This window comes from Pan paniscus, chromosome 13 (assembly GCF_029289425.2).
Source record: "Pan paniscus chromosome 13, NHGRI_mPanPan1-v2.0_pri, whole genome shotgun sequence".
NCBI classification, from domain to species: Eukaryota; Metazoa; Chordata; class Mammalia; order Primates; family Hominidae; genus Pan; species Pan paniscus.
In genome coordinates, this window is record NC_073262.2 from 112,430,401 (window position 1) to 112,447,618 (window position 17,218).

Genomic DNA, 17,218 nt, shown 5'->3' on the forward strand with positions numbered 1-17,218 from the left:
ATTATTTTATAACATTTTCATTTTTAATTTTTTCCAGGAAATAACTTTTAGATTCAGAGGATATTAGAGTTGAAAAGAACTTTTCTATCACATGATCTAAGAAGCTTCCCTCATGTCATTTTTTTTTTTTTTTTTTTGAGACGGGAGTCTCACTCTGTTGCCCAGGCTGGAGTGCAGTGGTGCTGTCTCGGCTCACTGCAAGCTCTGCCTCCTGGGTTCACGCCATTCTCCTGCCTCAGCCTCCCAAGTAGCTGGGACTATAGGTGCCCACCACCACGCCCGGCTATTTTTTGTATTTTTAGTAGAGACGGGGTTTCACCGTGTTAGCCAGGATGGTCTCGATCTCCTGACCTCGTGATCCGCCTGCCTCAGCCTCCCAAAGTGCTCAGATTACAGGCATGAGCCACCACACCCGGCCTCCCTCATGTCATTTTTATCCAGTTGTGAAAATTTATTTCTCACATGTTAGTCTGCTGGTTAATTAAAATGACTTTTATTGGATGGTGATACTTTGATCATACCTGATAATACTGTCTTAAATGAAATAAAAATTTTTATTGATAGTTCTTGCTTTTTATTGAATATTAAGTGCAGCACAGCTCACACATTAAGTCAAATAAACTAGTGATTGGATAACACCTTAAAGGGAGGTACTTAAATATTTGCTACCAAACGTCTTGTTAATTTATTGATATTTTCAAATGGAGTCTCTTTCAATATCAATCAATTGAAATGTGATTTTACTTAACAAATTTGATTACATAAGATACGGATATGTTTCTAGTCTCTGATCACAGCCTTACGTTGTTGGAGGCTTGCTGTTCTGCAGCCCATCATCTGCTGAACTAACATGCCCTGTTAGAAAATAGTTAATGCATATGGGACTCAACTGTACAGTTGGTAATTACTTTCAAACAATACATTTTGTATATAGAGAAAGATACCAATTTAGTCATCTGTTGCCCTCAGGGACAACACCGTCAGCATATCTTCTCAGTTACGGTGATTCCATATAGGATTATTAAGAGTGTTCAAGGCTGGGCTTGGTGGTTCACGCCTGTAATCCTAGCACTTTGGGAAGCCGAGGCGGGTGGGTCACCTGAGGTCAGATGTTCGAGACCAGCCTGGCCAACATGGCGAAACCTCATCTCTACTAAAAATTCAAAAATTAGCCAGGCGTCGTGGCGGGCACCTGTAATCTCAGCTACTCAGGAGATTGAGGCAGGAGAATCACTTGAACCCGGAAGCGGAGGTTGTAGTGAGCCGATATCGCGCCACTAAAAAAAAAAAAAAAAAAAAAAAAAAAAGGAAGGCAGGCCCGGGCTGCTACTGCGCGAGCCCAGCCAGGCCCGGCCCACTTGCTCAGAGCGTGGCTTAGGGGGAGGCACGCCTCCAATTGGCGCGAAAGTGATAAAGAGGCGTGGCCGGAAAGGTCCCACCCTGCTCCCCTGGAGTACTTAAGGGAGTTGGCGGAGCGGCTGCACTCATTGCTCCAAGGCTCGGCCTAGTGAGTGGGTAGCCTGCGCTACTTCTGCGCTACTCAGCGACCTCGTTGCCTCTGCGCTACTCAGCGACCTCGTTGCCTCTGCGCTACTCAGCGACCTCGTTGCCTCTGCGCTACTCAGCGACCTCGTTGCCTCGGCCACCATGCCGCGCTCTTTCCTCGTCAGGAAGCTCCCTGACCCTGATCGGAAGCCCAGCTACAGCAAACTGCCGGACTCGAATCCAGAGTTTACCTTCCAGCAGCCCTACCACCAGGACCACCTTAACTCCACTGCTTTGCTGCCAACACTCATCTGGGACGCTTTTCTGGCACTCCAAGCACAACCAACTGCCAGGGCCTCCCTCCAACTGAGACTCCCTCAAGAGAGTTCCAAGGCGGCAGAACTGACCTCACTGTCGGATGAGGACAGCGGGAAAGGCTCCCAGTCCCCCAGCCCACGTTCACAGCCTGCTTCGTCTTTCTCCTCCACTTCAGCTTCTTCCTTGGAGGCGGAGGCCGATACCACCTTCCCAGGCTTGGGCCAAGTGTGCAAGCAGCTGGCCCAGGTCTCTGAGGCCAAGGATTCCCAGTTTCAAAAAGCCTTCAACTGCCAATACTGCAATAAGGAATGCCTCAGCCTGGGTGCCCTCAAGAAACACATCCGAAGCCACACGCTGCCCTTCGCCTGCGAAACCTGCGGGAAGGCCTTCTCCAGACCCTGGCTGCTGCGGGGCCATGTCCGGACCCACACTGGTGAGAAGCCCTTCTCCTGTCCCCACTGCAACCGTGCCTTCGCCGACCGCTCCAACCTGCGGGCCCACCTCCAGACCCACTTGGACGTCAAGAAGTACCAGTGCCAGGCGTGCGCTCGAACCTTCTCCCGAATGGCCCTGCTCCACAAGCACCAAGAGTCGGGCTGCTCAGGGGGCCCTCACTGACCCTAAAGGCTCCCTCTTCCTCTCCCTACCAGACACCCTGCCCCCGCCAACCAACAGCCTCCCCAAGCTCCAGAAGGAAGGAGTACACCATGTCCTCATGCCACAGAATTCCCTCCTGAGCGCCCCCATTTCTGGATGCATCAGCCGCACGGGACTTCGATGAAAACCATTTTCCGGTTCTGTTTCCTCTGCTGGATCCTTCAGTGGACTCTGAAAGAGGCCTTCCCGTGGCCATGTCTGGATGGCTGGCGGGAGGGCAGCTGGCAGCCCCAGCTTGGGGGCATTCTTGAACTGGCTTTTCTGCATGTGTTTGTGTATTCAGAACTGTTTGGATACAGCTGTTTGAGCTACAGGACAAGAGCTGACAGACAGTGTCCACCCCAGTCAGGGGACCCTCCCCACTCCCTCCCCGAAGGAGCCCTCAGGCCACCCTCCGCGAGGTTTGACTATGCAATAATCCACCCCCAGTTTCAGCCATGGGGCCTTCGAAGGCGGTGGCTGACACCAGGACGTGTCAGAGCCTAAGATGCTCTGGGCCTGAGCAGCTATTTCAGCTTCCTGTTTGGTGTGGTTGGCACCTGTTTCCCAGGCAATTTAACAATGTCTCAAGAGGGACTGTAAGTAATGGTTGTCACTTGTCGGTGGCCTAAGTCGGGTGCTCTGGTCTGCCCAATGTATCTCCCAGAACTATTTTGGGAACCCAACAGGTAGGCCTGGGAGGAGGATGTTTACATTTTTAAAAGTACATTGGTACTTATATTTCATACATTTTGTATCAAGGAAACGTTTTGTATAGTTAATGTGTGCAGTGTATTGATATCCAATAAAGCAATTTGTGTATTTTTTAAAAAGAGTATTCAAGGAGTACCTGAGAATGTTGTTTAAAATAAAGATTCCTGGACCACATCCTCTGAAATTCTGGTTTAGGAAGTCTGGGGCAAGACCTGGTGCCTGCGTTTTTAACAACCTCCCTCCTTCGTATCCTTCTTGGAAGGAAGGATTCTCATGAACGTGGTTCATGGTTATCTCATATGGAGCACTGCTCTAGGGATTTGAAGTAATTTATGGAACTCCCTAATCTAATTTACTAACTAGAAACATTTGGGGACTTTAAAGTGTGGGGCAGAGCGTAACGGGTGAAGAACAACTACCAGCTATTCCAACGGGGAGGAAATAATTTGGTCGAACTAATAATAACTGTCTTAACCACAGCAGCCTAGTCAAGAAAACAACAGTTTCACAGGCTCTTATAATATATCAAATGATTTTCACAAAGCCTTGAGGACCTAAAATTACCCAGCTGGTAGCCAGCCAACCCTATACTTTGTCTTTTGTTTATAAATCCAAGATTACAGCATGGGGGTGGGGGAAAAGAAATCCTGTCATCTGAGGTATAAATGATAGGCTGAGAGGAGTGGCTTGCGTGCGTCATGCATCTTTAAGAAGGAGAAATGGGATGGGTGGGGGAAGGGAGAGCAGTGAAAGCCTTTTAGGAAATGGGTAGAAATGAAAATCAGAGTTTTTAGTTTCCTTCAAACTGGGTCTCAGGATAAACAAGTGGCACTCCGGGTCTCAGGAGTAATCAAGTGGCATGCTGGACAATTTGAGAAAATATTAAAACAGGGCTTTTTACCCAAAAATGTATTTGGGGCTGAGAGGCAATAAATCAATAACTGGCACACCAGGGCAAGCATAATAGAGAATGAGTTTGGAATGGTAAACCCAGCCAGACTATTCAGGCCTGGTTCACTACTGTAAGGGAGCTTGCATTTTATTCTAAGGGGATTGAATAATATATTGAAAGGATTTGAGCCAGGGAGTGGAGGAATAAGAGGAAAAACTAGTAGATTAATAGGAAGTAATTGCAATAAGCCTGATGAGAGATGTTAGTGGCTAGAACTAGGGTGGTGTCTGTGGAACTGATGAGAAGTGGTTGGAAGGAGATTCTGTAAGACTTTATGATAGATTAAAAGTTGTCACAAAACGGATGTCCAAAGAATATTCTAGGTCTCTGGAAAAAGGATAAACTCTGGCATAGCATATACGGGAATTTAGGGATTGTAGAAGGCTTCTTTTCATATGACTGCCAACTCACTTTTGTGTTTGAACTTCAGTTTATATTTATTTCCTACTTGTCAAAATATTCAAGAATATTAGACTGTAAGATAGCATTGAAATTCAAAACCATTGTGTACACAGGCAATTGTACCTCAACCCATCAGACAATGCTGTTAACAAAAGAAAAAATAATAAAGTATGGTATGTGCTTCGATAGGGAAGTGGAAGAGCTGTAAAAATAGTTTGCAGGGCACAGATACGGTTTGGCTTTGTATTTTTGAACTTTTTACTGAAACCCACAGTCAGAAATGTATTTTACCAATGACTCAAAACAAATGGTCATTAAGTGAGACAAAAGTTTCACCAAACATCCAAGTCCTTACTCCATAGTATTTTTGTTTTTGTTTTTGTTTTGTTTTGTTTTTTTGAGATGGAGTCTCGCTCCGTAGCCCAGGCTGGAGTGCAGTGGCGCTATCTCGGCTCACTGCAAGCTCCGCCTCCCGGGTTCACGCCATTCTCCTGCCTCAGCCTCTGGAGTAGCTGAGACTACAGGGGCCCGCCACCAAGAGCGGCTAATTTTTTTTTTTTTCTATTTTTAGTAGAGACGGGGTTTCACCGTGTTAGCCAGGATGGTGTAGACCTCCTGACCCCGTGATCCGTCCGCCTCGGCCTCCCAAAGTGCTGGGATTACAGGCGTGAGCCACCACGCCCGGCACCATAGTTTTTATTCTAGTTAATAGGTTAAAATAGTAGCTGTGTCCTATGGAATTATTTTCTTGAACCACTAGTGAGCCGTAGATTTTTTAATTAAAAAAAAAAATGAGCCTAAGAAGTTTAGGAAAATCCCTACTCACTCTCTGTGGCTGCGTTTTTTGTGAGAGCACTTTGTGTGTGGGTAGCATCATTTGCTAGTTCATGGTAGGGTACAAACATCTCTCTTTTGCATCACCTAAATCAGAAGGAAATTGTGCTTGGGAGTTAAGTTTAGATTTTAGATTTAAGATACCATCTTGGATCCCGGAAGTTCTAAGTTTATATTTTGTCACTTATTGTCTGTCTTTCTTACCAGACCACATGTTCAAGGTGAGAAAGTTAAACTTACCTTTAAATCTGAATTTTGTGGGACACAAACATTCAATTTGTTGCACCTAAGATACATAGGATGGTGTATTAATCTGAGTAATTTCTTAAAACTACTTTGTAGTAGAATTAAATTGAACACTAGGTAATGAATATATTATGTGTTTAAATTGAATAATAGAATCCCAGGAACTTGAGATTTTAAAAAAATTAGTCTTGCTGTCTTGCAAGGATATATAACTTTAGAATTTTCAAACTTATTTTATTTATTTTCCTCATAGCAAAACTTCTGTTTCTTAGCATTTTGTAGCTTTTCCTTAGTTATTTTACATAATATTTTCACAACTGAAATTAAAATAGCTCAATGAAGTAGGCAAGGCAAATATCATTTCTATTTCTATCGGGGTAAAAGTCAAACCTGATCTTAGCATAAAGGAAGCATTTTAATCTGAACCTCATCTATTTCTATAGCTCTCACTCTCATCATTGTCCATCACCCAAATTACTCACCAATTACTTAGGGTCTCCCCTTCAAACTCGTGGTTTTTAAAATTCATGCCTTTGTAGGCATTGTTGCCTCTGACAGAAATGCTAATCCTCCCTCCTGCCCAAACCTCAACTTTGCCTTGCTAATTCCTATCCATCCTTCAAAACTCTCTCAATATCTCTACTTTCAGGAGATGTTTAGTGAAAGTGGAATGAGAGAGACCAGTTGGAAGGATATTAGAGTAAACTACGTAAGAAACAAGTAAATGAATAACTAAACAAATGAGAAAAGTAGAGCTATAAGCCATGCTGTGCTGCCCCTCTGAAAGCTTGATTGCCAGTATAATTATCTTCTTTCTGCCATGGAACAGGGCCTCTCTTGTGATACCTCCGTGCCAAAGGTCCCGCTATGCCACCTACTTTGACGTTGCTGTTCTGCGCTGCCTACTTCAGCCCCATTGGTCTGAGGAAGGCACTCAGTGGTCTCTGATGTACTATTTACAAAGGCTGCGACACATGTTGGAAGAGAAGCCAGAAAAGCCTCCGGAGCCAGATATTCCTCTCCTGCCCAGACCCAGGAGTAGCTCCATGGTGGCGGCAGCTCCCTCACTAGTGAACACCCACAAAACCCAAGTAAGAAAAACCCGGTTCATTGTCATTCAAACCAGCAACTTTGCCATAATGGATTCTTTTTTTCTCTGTGCATCCAGCTCTTAGGTACTCTAGTGCTGACTTTTTGGTTGGTGGGTTACACTGTTGCTATTATCTTTTCCCTTCCATCTTGCATGCTTGACCCTTTGCTGGCTTTAGCACTTAATCATTTGAAGAAGTGCACCTCTTGCACATGCTAATTTAGTATAAGTCTTTGTTTATCTAGAATAGTGGAAAATTGGGTCTTCTGGATAATCAAAGTAGTAATTAATAGAGGGTTCTGACATTAAATCTGTTGATTACCAATATCATAAAATCTGTAACATAGGATTTTACTAAACGTGATGTAACCTCTTTTGCATAACTCAACATTTCCAGTGTCTTTTTTTTTTTGAGATGAAGTCTCGCTCTGTCGCCCAGGCTGGGGTGCAGTGGCATGATCTTGGCTCACTGCAAGCTCCGCCTACCGGGTTCACGCCATTCTCCTGCCTCAGCCTCCTGAGTAGCTGGGACTACAGGACTACAGACGCCCACCACCACACCCAGCTAATTTTTTTGTATTTTTTCAGTAGAGACAGGGTTTCACCGTGTTAGCCAGGATTGTCTTGATCTCCTGACCTCGTGATCCACCTGCTTTAGCCTCCCAAAGTGCTGGGATTACAGGCATGAGCCACCGTGCCTGGCCAACATTTTCCAGTGTCTTAATGTCATCATTAGGAATATTGCATTTTGATAGTCTTGCTATTTATTATAAATGTTTAGAGAAGTAAACTGAATGTGTACTGATATGGTGATATCTTCATGGCAATTGCTTTTTGATAAATGAATGACCTAATACCAGCTTGAACACTTGTTCTTGCCCTCTTTCTCGTCAACACCAGGTGTTGAAAATGTAGAGAAAAATGTGACTTGTAGTGTGTTCCAGTTGTTTGGATTTACTTAAATGTGAATTGGCTGAGTCTGAAATTTTTTTCTGCATATTCTGAAAACAAACATAAGCAATAGCAGAGTTAAAAGGAAATATAATCTGTTTTAGTAGTAGATATTCTGCCTAAGTGGATATCTGCTTTACTGAATCATTCAATGGAAAAAAACAAAACAAAACACTCTTTTTAATTAAAAAAAGAGAGAGATCCATCTTCTATTTTCTTAGCATTCTAAATCTGGGGCTACATGACCTCACTGCTGAAAACTCCAAACAGAAGTTACAATTAATATGAAATATATATTCTCACTAGCAGAATTTGGATTCCAGAAGTCCAGACATAGAAGTTCAATTGTTCAAAGATGTCAAAGCTATAGGCGCATCCCTATTAAAAATGTGACATTTCAATAAGAACAGTATTTGGATGTAAAGTCCTAAGTCCTTGATCACTGTCTACCTTTATTAAGGATCTCACCATGAAGTGTAACGAGGAGGAAAAATCTCTTAGCTCTGAGGCCTTTTCCAAGGTTTCACTGACCAATCTGCGTAGATCTGCAGTCCCAGATCTTTCTTCAGACCTGGGCATGAATATTTTTAAAAAGGTGAGTAGAAATGCTTATGCTCTTTGATATTTTGGTAAATAAAAAATGTCAGTGGGACATGAGATGTTTCTGATCATACTGCAGTATGGGGTGAGGTGGGAAAGGGAACTTAGAAACCGAAGTCAGCTCCTAGATGTGACACTGACTTGCAGCATACCCCTGTGCAAGTCCCTCTGTGTGTATGAGTGAACTTCCTATTCTAAATGCTCCACAGGGTTGTCATGAAGCTCAATTCTGATCATATGCATAAAGCAGTGTAAAGTAGTGTGGTGGTGGAAGTAGTTGTGGTAACAATGATGGTAACTTTCATTTGTATGGTTCAACTCATTTTTATCAAGTACTTTATATAAATAGTTCTCATTTAATCCAATGACATCCTTATTCTCCTCATTTTGCAGGTTAGAAATTGACCCTTAGAAATTTTAGGTAGTTTGCCCAAGATTGAGTCCAAACTCAAAAGTAGGTCTTCTAGTTAAATACGTTATATTTTTCTGCCATTACTCTGCCTCTCTTTTTTGTAAGTAATTGGAGATAAACAGAAAATAATATGTGTAGACCTGTGTATATGTATATATATAGTGGTTTGCTTTCTCTTTTTCAAAACTGTTAGTTTAATTATGCCAACAAATAACACAGAACACGATATTAACCTATTATGAGCTGAAAGTGTTGCTAAGTAAGCAGTTTTCTGCCTTTGTTAATGATGCAACAAAAGACAATGGCTATCAATTTTCTTAAAACATTGATCATTTGAAAGGAAAAAAGTGGTTTTCAATACAGGCTGCATATGATAATTTTTAAGGAGCTTTAAAAAATACATCTTCAGGTTCAATCCCAGACCAATTAAACCAGAATTGCTGAAGGTAGGCTAAGGAACTGTTATATTTTAAAAGCTTCCCTAGCAGTTCTAAACTTTAAGTTGCACTTGGTTTTGAACTTGTTTGGTAGGAATAATGGGTTTGTGGCAATGTATGGTCTGTATCTTCTTTGACTCTTCTTACGAACAGTGGCGCACATTTAAAGTTGGCTAACTGAAACAATGGATCACCATCATGAAAAATGGAACAGAAAAAGAGAGTCTGGTTCAAGTAGTGACTCTAACCTTGTGATTTGCAAACTTTAGTGTGCATCAGAATTACCTACCAGACTTGTTAAAACACACATTGCTGGACCTCAGCTTCTGAGGGTCTAATATAATATGTCTGAGAATTTGCATTTCTAATAAGTTCCCAAGTGATACTGATGCTGCTGGTCCAGGGACCACACTTTGCAAACCACTAGTCTAACCAAACCCAGGAGAAAGGCCCATGGAATACGTGGCCTTTTACTTAGTTTCTTTCACTCTTTTAATGTGAAATTTCTCCCATTTTTATTGGATGATATTCAGTGACTTTCTGGGTCTTCTCTTCCTGGCACATTTCTTGTATTTTACTGCAGATCATGGAGCCCCTTGGGAAGCAGATTGTAACCTTTTCTTTGCCCTGTGCCTAATTCTACACCTCTCGTCACTGTAGTTCAAGAGCCGCAAAGAAGACCGAGAGAGGAAAGGCTCCATTCCATTCCACCACACAGGCAAGAGGAGGCCACGGAGAATGGGAGTGCCCTTCCTGCTTCACGAGGACCACCTGGATGTGTCCCCCACGCGCAGCACATTCTCCTTTGGAAGTTTCTCTGGGCTGGGAGAAGACAGGCGAGGAATTGAGAAAGGAGGCTGGCAAACCACCATTTTAGGTGACCACAAGGCCTTCCAAAATAGGGCAGAGTTTAAGTGACCTGTTTAGAACTGGATCTAGGGCTTCTGGGCAAATCTGAATCTTTCTTGAACAATTCAGCCAAGAAATTTGGGGCTCAAATTCAGGTTCTCCAGTACCAAAATAATGCTGTGTTTTCACAGCCAAATAAATCCAGATAATTGAAGTAATTATGCAAGAGTTCTGTGAAATTAGACAGGTAACAATCTTATTTCTTAGATCATTCTAGACAAAGAAACATGGCCTTAGGGTGCTCTGTGCATTAATTTCCATTGTGAATCTAGACAGCAGATTTTTATTAAACTTGGATTTGTTTTTGAAAAAAGCAGCAAAGCAAAGGAAAAAAATATATATATATATATTTTTTTTCTTTCTGGATTGCATATTAAATAGGCCAATTTAAAATTGGGAGCTGACAGCTAGCTGGGCCACAACAGACGGTTTCTGACATTTGGCTAAGATTGGGGCTGACCTTATCACAGGCAGCTTCATCAATCATCCTGACCCTGAATATCCCCATGGCAAGTTCAGTTCTTGCTTTTTTGTCTGTGTTTCACATTTTTCCTAACAGCCCCACACTCTCCCTGCTGTCCTTGGGAAAGACAATATCTTGGCAGAATAACTTTCAGATTTTAAAACCCTCTTGTGGGGTGCTCTTATTCATCCCAGGGAAATTGACCCGGCGAGGCAGTTCAGATGCAGCCACTGAGATGGAGAGTCTGAGCGCCAGGCATTCCCACTCCCATCACACCCTGGTAAGCGACCTGCCGGACCCCTCCAACAGCCATGGAGAAAACACCGTCAAGGAAGGTGGGTAGGAGGTGAGGCCTACGGGCAGGAGTTCAGATTTCTTTTCTTGTTTTCTGTCCTTACACCATGTTACTTTCCCATTGTAATCCACTTCCTGTGTTTTCTGAAAACTGGCATTCTTGTGCTGAATTGCTTGGTAATTTACTTGTTAGCCATTCTTAGCATATCCTTAGTAGCAAGAACTATTTAACACCGCACTGTAAACACCATACCTCTCAGAGGGAGAGCAAGGACAAGCCATTCATATTTCTTTTCAAAAGCTTATAGACCCACAGGGCTGAAAGAGACCTTGGAAGACATCTAGATTCAGTGCTTCAATTCCCTCTATGAGATCTCTCTGAAGGGCTTGTATACCTTCAGCGGGAGGAAAGTCACTGCCTTCCAAGGCCACCAATTTTTTTTTTTTTTTTGAGACAGCTTCTATTTTAGATAAGTTCTTGTGTGTTTTGTGTGCAGCAAACATGTGTCTCTGGGTATAATCCAAGACAGGTTCTCATTCTGTACTTTTAACAGAATAATTGATTTTTTTCTTATGTTCTCATAGAAGCATAAATTTAGTCCCTCTTTGATCTGCCCTGTATTTCAGGTATTCAATGATATCTGTTAGTTGCCACCACAAATTTATTTTCAGTTACTTTTAGCCAAAGGAGTAAAAAATTATTCATGTTTGTTGTTCCTTAATATACTGGATAAAAATGCTATAAACAAATAGTTTATATCAGTATGATCTATCATCTAACAATGGGTAAAATTCATCTATTCTGATCAACTAAACTAAGTCAGTGTTAGACAGAAGTTAAATCCTAATCTCAGCCTTAAGGAAGCCAGTTATAATTCACATTTTCTACAATCTTTAATATTTTCCACACATCATATGGCCTTAGTGGCTTCAGTAGTCCCATGAGAGCTGAGAGTAGCTTTGAGACTATAAGTTAAATATTTTCAAAAACTACAGCTGTTATTGTGGTCATGATTGAAGTAATAGTATAACTGTCTAACTGGTATTGTAGGTTAATGTAGGGAGAACTAAGACATTACTTTCATTTTATTAGTGCGATCTCAGATCTCCACCATCACAGTTGCGACCTTCAATACCACTTTGGCGTCATTCAACGTAGGCTACGCAGACTTTTTCAATGAGCATATGAGGAAACTCTGCAACCAGGTGCCTATCCCAGAGATGCCACATGAACCTCTGGCATGTGCTAACCTACCTCGAAGCCTCACAGACTCCTGCATAAACTACAGCTACCTAGAGGACACAGAACATATTGACGGGACCAATAACTTTGTCCACAAGAATGGAATGCTTGATCTTTCTGTAAGAAGCAAGAATTTTTCTTACCAAAGTTAGACAGATATTAATTATTTGGTGCATTTTTGCAATGTTATATAAAATGGGCATATAGATTCTTAGAAATATCAAACCTTGAAATGAAAAAGCCACCCACTGAAAAAAATTCACCAATGTGCACCTTACTTTTTTTTCAAGCATTGCATTAGATTTGATCTGATCTCAGAATATTTTTATAATCCAAAACCATTAGTGAATCCTGAATATACATATATAAATACACATACGTGTGTGTTTAATAAGTCTGTTATGTCTAGAATGAGGGCAAAAAAATTCTTCACTTATTTTATTTTGGTATTAACAGGACTAAAAACCTCCTGTGTAGCCAGAAAAAAATGAATAGAAATTCTTAAAAGATTTAAGCTTGCATTCTCAAGAGTGCCTGTCTTGAGTATAGTTATTAGCAAATGAAGGAGTTGTTGTATTTTACAATTATATTTCACAAAATTTTATTGCACATTAGGAATCCTGGCTTAGCAAATAATTTACAATATTAAAACCAATAAAGGAACATAATTTAAACATGCAAATATTTTGTACTTTAAATGAAATATGAATAATGATACAGTCATGAATGAGCAAAAGGAAATCATTGTTCTTTATCCATTATTAGTAATGAATGAAAGACAGGAGATTAAAACATTTTTATTTTTAAAAATCAATAGAACAAGTTTCCATTTGGACAAATAGTTACTCTCTCATTAACTCACTGTGCTTCAATATCCCCATTAACTGTTGATATCATAGCATGTTTTGGAAGATGTACATGAGATAACACATGTATATATTTTTAATACTTTGGGTGACTTACACGCTCTATTAAGTAAATACACAAGATTCCACAGCAACTTTTATAGGAAAATTTGACAGTTGTCTAAATTATTTCTACCCAATTTCATAGACTAGCCTAAGGAAATGGGTTAAACAGAATAATCAAATCTCTTTAGGAAGAGGGAGTGCAGGTAACTTAATCATGCTGTGTTTATCTTGTTTTCCTCAGGTAGTTCTGAAGGCTGTTTATCTTGTCCTTAATCATGACATCAGCTCTCGTATCTGTGACGTGGCACTAAACATTGTGGAATGCTTGCTTCAACTTGGTGTGGTGCCCTGTGTAGAAAAGAATAGAAAGAAGAGTGAAAACAAGGAAAATGAGACTTTGGAAAAGAGGCCAAGTGAGGGAGCTTTCCAATTCAAAGGAGTATCTGGAAGTTCCACCTGTGGATTCGGAGGCCCTGCTGTTAGTGGAGCTGGAGATGGTGGAGGAGAAGAAGGAGGAGGTGGAGATGGAGGAGGTGGAGGAGGTGATGGAGGAGGAGGTGGAGGAGGTGGAGGCGGCCCTTATGAGAAGAATGATAAGAACCAAGAGAAGGTATGACTGAACCACCTTATGTGTCCTCATGAAATGTCATACCTAATTTCTTTCTAAAGCTTGCTTGCCAGCAGTTTACTCAACAGCACCTAGTCACTAGAGCAAAAAAGTGGAGAGTGGAGAAATCTCTTCATTAGGTTCTCAGTAGGCATTAGTAGAGACAGTTGAATGCAACTGTACTCTAAATCCAATATCTATTGCCATCCAAGCAGTGTTAGAGCTAATTCTCTAGTCGTTATTTCTGCAAGAGAACATTTCAGTTATGCTATGTTGCCATAATTCTCAGTCTGACGCCAAGTATAACCTTTCTGAAAACTTTCAGACTCTGACCTAATTGAAGAATGTCTTAGTCTCCTCAAGCTGCCATAACAAAATACCATAGACTGAGTGGCTTAAACAATAGAAATTTATTTCTCATGGTTCTGGAGGCTGGGAAGTCCAAGTGCTGTCAGGTTTAGTTTTATTCTGAAGCCTCTTCTCTTGCCTTATAGGTGACCACTGTCTTATTGTGTTCTCACGTGGCCTCTTCTTTGTGCATGCAGAGAAAGCAAAAGAGAGCGAGCAAAAGAGCTTCCTTGTGTTTCTTCTTATATGGGCCCAATCCCACTAGACCAGGCCCCACCATCATGACCTCACTTAACCCTAATTACCTCCCAAAGACCCATCTTCAAATACCATCAGATTGAGGGATTACAGCTTCAATATGTGAATTTTGTGAATACACAAATATTCAGCCCATAACAAGCAGTATAATTTTTCCTCAATGTAAAGTTATTTCTTTTAAGTAACACATTTTTGGCAGCCAGCTTCAACCACAGTTAAGGGGAAAGCAAGAGAAGAATTTTGCTTGATTAGTTTGTGTTGGTTTGAAGTGGGACTAACTCTCTTAGCCTCATTCAGCCCTCTCATGTCTCAATGTGGCACATCCCTGTGGCTTTAGTCTTTCTATTATTAATTGTTCCTAAATTTAATTCCCTCTGCCTTGTCAACATCTGGTATATGATTTCTTAACATCAAGAATTGGTTTTCTTTTTTAATTTTAAATACAAATTACTACAGCTTAAATTCACATAACTTACACTAATCTCAATTTATGGTTTCAGCTAGGAAATGATATTCAGAAATTGAAATCAACAAGAGATTTTAATCTCTAACAAATACTCTACTCATCATGTCAAGTGTTTACACATGTGAAGTTATACTGTGTAGAGTTCTAGATATATACCATCTCGATATATATTGTATAAACTATAAATTGTCCATTTTTCTTACATGTTATCAGATTTTCACATCTGAGCAAGCGTTGCAGTACTCCTTCCTCTTTCAAAATTTCTTCCTCATTTCTTTCGAGTCCCATTTGACACATGTTTAATATGCATTTATCATCTGGTTTCTTCATTTTATTGTTTACTCTTTTCTTCCCAATATTTGTGGACTCTGATCCAAATATTCTTGCTCCGATAACCTTGGTTGTTGAGCCTTTTCTATACGATTTTCTTCTCTTGCCTTGATTGTATTAATCATAAGGCAATTCTAACAAACTTTATTGGATTTTAAGTTTCCCAACACCTTAGCACCTTATCTATCACTGAGGACAATGCAAGGAACTTCAGATCTGACTGTAAATGAAAATTATCTAAATAATGGTATAGATCACAAGAGATTTGATTGCAGATGCTAAGATCTAAAGAATCATTCAGTGATCAGTTACTTAGGAATTAACAAACAAATACAAGTTATAAGGCCCAAATTTATAAACACAGAAACTGGTGAGATTCTTACTGAATTTCCATTTTTTACGTATCAACTCTGTCTGGACAAAGAGATTAGAAGTGGTGTTTTGCCCATTATAATATTCAAGGGAAATTAGAAAGAAAAAAAGAGAATATTATGAAATATTGATAAGCTTTTATCAGCAAAGCTTAGATGTTCCAACTAAACTGATGAGGTTTTGTATGTATGCTAAAGATCTCTGAGATTCATAATTAGTGTTTTGTTTTCATTTTTGCTTTTCCTTTTTTAGCTTTGAAATTTTACCCAAGTGGCATTTTAACCACATTTTTATTGAAAACCTACAAGTATCTTGACTATTTAGCACCTAGATATTATCTAGACTATATAGCTTGATGTAATAGATGTTATTTTGACCAGAGTTATCACTTTTGATCAGTATGGGATTTTTAAAGTCAGATTATGTGGTCTCCAATACAGCCACCAAGATATATATGTTTTATAGTTAGTTACCAAAATAATATTCTTTTTAGTACAAATAATTTATAAAATAAAACCTGATGGTGGGTCAAATGCCTTCTTTCTGTGATTCACACTGGTCTGTTCTGCCCCAAATCCATCTGTTATCTTCAGTGGAATCAGAAGGTTTATCTAATTTTGCAACTTAGTAATAACAGAAGCATAGGAATTGATTAAGATAGAAAGGAAGATCTAATTTCCATTTCTATATTTGCCACAACTTGTACTGAGAGCTTGGAATGTTATTTAATATCTTCAATTTTTTTGCCTGTAAGTTGCTACATCTTTCTGAATGTCTCCTATGAAAGCAACCTGAATCCCAAGGACATCTGAAGGTCTAAAGAAATAAAAACCTGAATAGATATTTACAAAGAGCTTCCAGAGCTAGAAAAGTTTTAAAGGAGCTTATAATAATTTTAAAATATGTGTAAACCAGTCTTCCAAATAAGCCCTTGCTCAGGATGACCTTTTCTGAGGCACTGTTGCATAAGGCTTTGTAGCCTTTACAGAGCCCTCTACACAAAGGCCCTTGACGAAGGAAGCCAGTGAGGATTGAAATCCAGTCCAACCTCTGCTTTCGGAACCACTCACCAAAGGATTACAACCATTCAGAGGGTTCATCTTCTTCTAATTCTCCACCTAGAGGGGTGCCTTTTCTAATTTGCATAAAGGTGCGCCAGAGGAAAGCAGCGCCCCACACATAAAAATAATTAATTTTATTAATTATTATTTTAATTAATAATTATTGTTGCTATTATTAATAATTAATAATAATTAGTTTTTCTATTATTATATGCCTTTCATGTTTTGACTCTAATTCTCACAACTCTATGAAATAGATATTATGATTCCAATTTTGTAAGGCACAGGTAGGTTAAGTAGTTTGTCCAAGGTTATATAGTTAGTAAATGTTGAAGCTAAAATCGGAATTCAAACTAAAAATCAAAAAATCTGAAATCTAAAATGCTCCAAGATCTGAAACTTTTTGAGCTCCAACATGAAGCCACAAGTAGAAAATTCCATACCTGACCTCATGTGACAAGTCACAGATAAAATGCAGTCAAAACTTTATTTCATGCACAAAATTATTAAATTATATAAAATTATCTTCAGCTTGTGTATATAAGGCCTATGTGAAGCATACATGAATTTTGTGTTTAGACTTGGGTCCTATTCCCATCTCATTATATATATGCAAATATTCGAAAATCTGAAAAGATCTGAAATCCAAAATACTTCTAGTCCAAGCATTTTGAATAAGGATAGTCAACCTATATACATACAGTTCTGTTGATAAGTTTGAGTCTTCTGTTTGCAACCTTCTGAGCTGTCTTAAGTAGGGGTCCCTGGAAACAGGCTCCAATATGAAGATATGTGTGCAGGCAATTTACTGGAGTGTCTTCTCAGGATTAACCTCTGTTAGGTATGAAGAAGCAGCATGGGGCATAGGGAGAAATTGAA

General features: G+C 40.0%; 2 protein-coding genes across 17 annotated transcripts in view; both read left to right on the plus strand.

Annotated features, from left to right (window-relative positions):
• The window catches only part of UNC80 (unc-80 homolog, NALCN channel complex subunit), a 228,359-nt gene that overhangs the window by 35,797 nt on the left and 175,344 nt on the right, over positions 1-17,218 (plus strand). For all 16 annotated transcript variants that reach the window (XM_055109063.2, XM_034955043.3, XM_034955036.3 and 13 more), the window contains exons 8-13: positions 6,417-6,678; positions 8,089-8,223; positions 9,738-9,954; positions 10,644-10,784; positions 11,837-12,105; positions 13,139-13,507. In XM_055109063.2, coding sequence (XP_054965038.1) covers positions 6,417-6,678; positions 8,089-8,223; positions 9,738-9,954; positions 10,644-10,784; positions 11,837-12,105; positions 13,139-13,507 — 1,393 coding nt within the window. The remainder of the gene's footprint in view (positions 1-6,416; positions 6,679-8,088; positions 8,224-9,737; positions 9,955-10,643; positions 10,785-11,836; positions 12,106-13,138; positions 13,508-17,218) is intronic.
• Positions 906-2,950, plus strand: LOC103784161 (zinc finger protein SNAI1-like). Its single transcript, XM_034955050.3, has one exon. It carries the CDS (start codon positions 1,648-1,650, stop codon positions 2,419-2,421), a length of 774 nt encoding a protein of 257 aa, XP_034810941.1. The 5' UTR covers positions 906-1,647; the 3' UTR covers positions 2,422-2,950.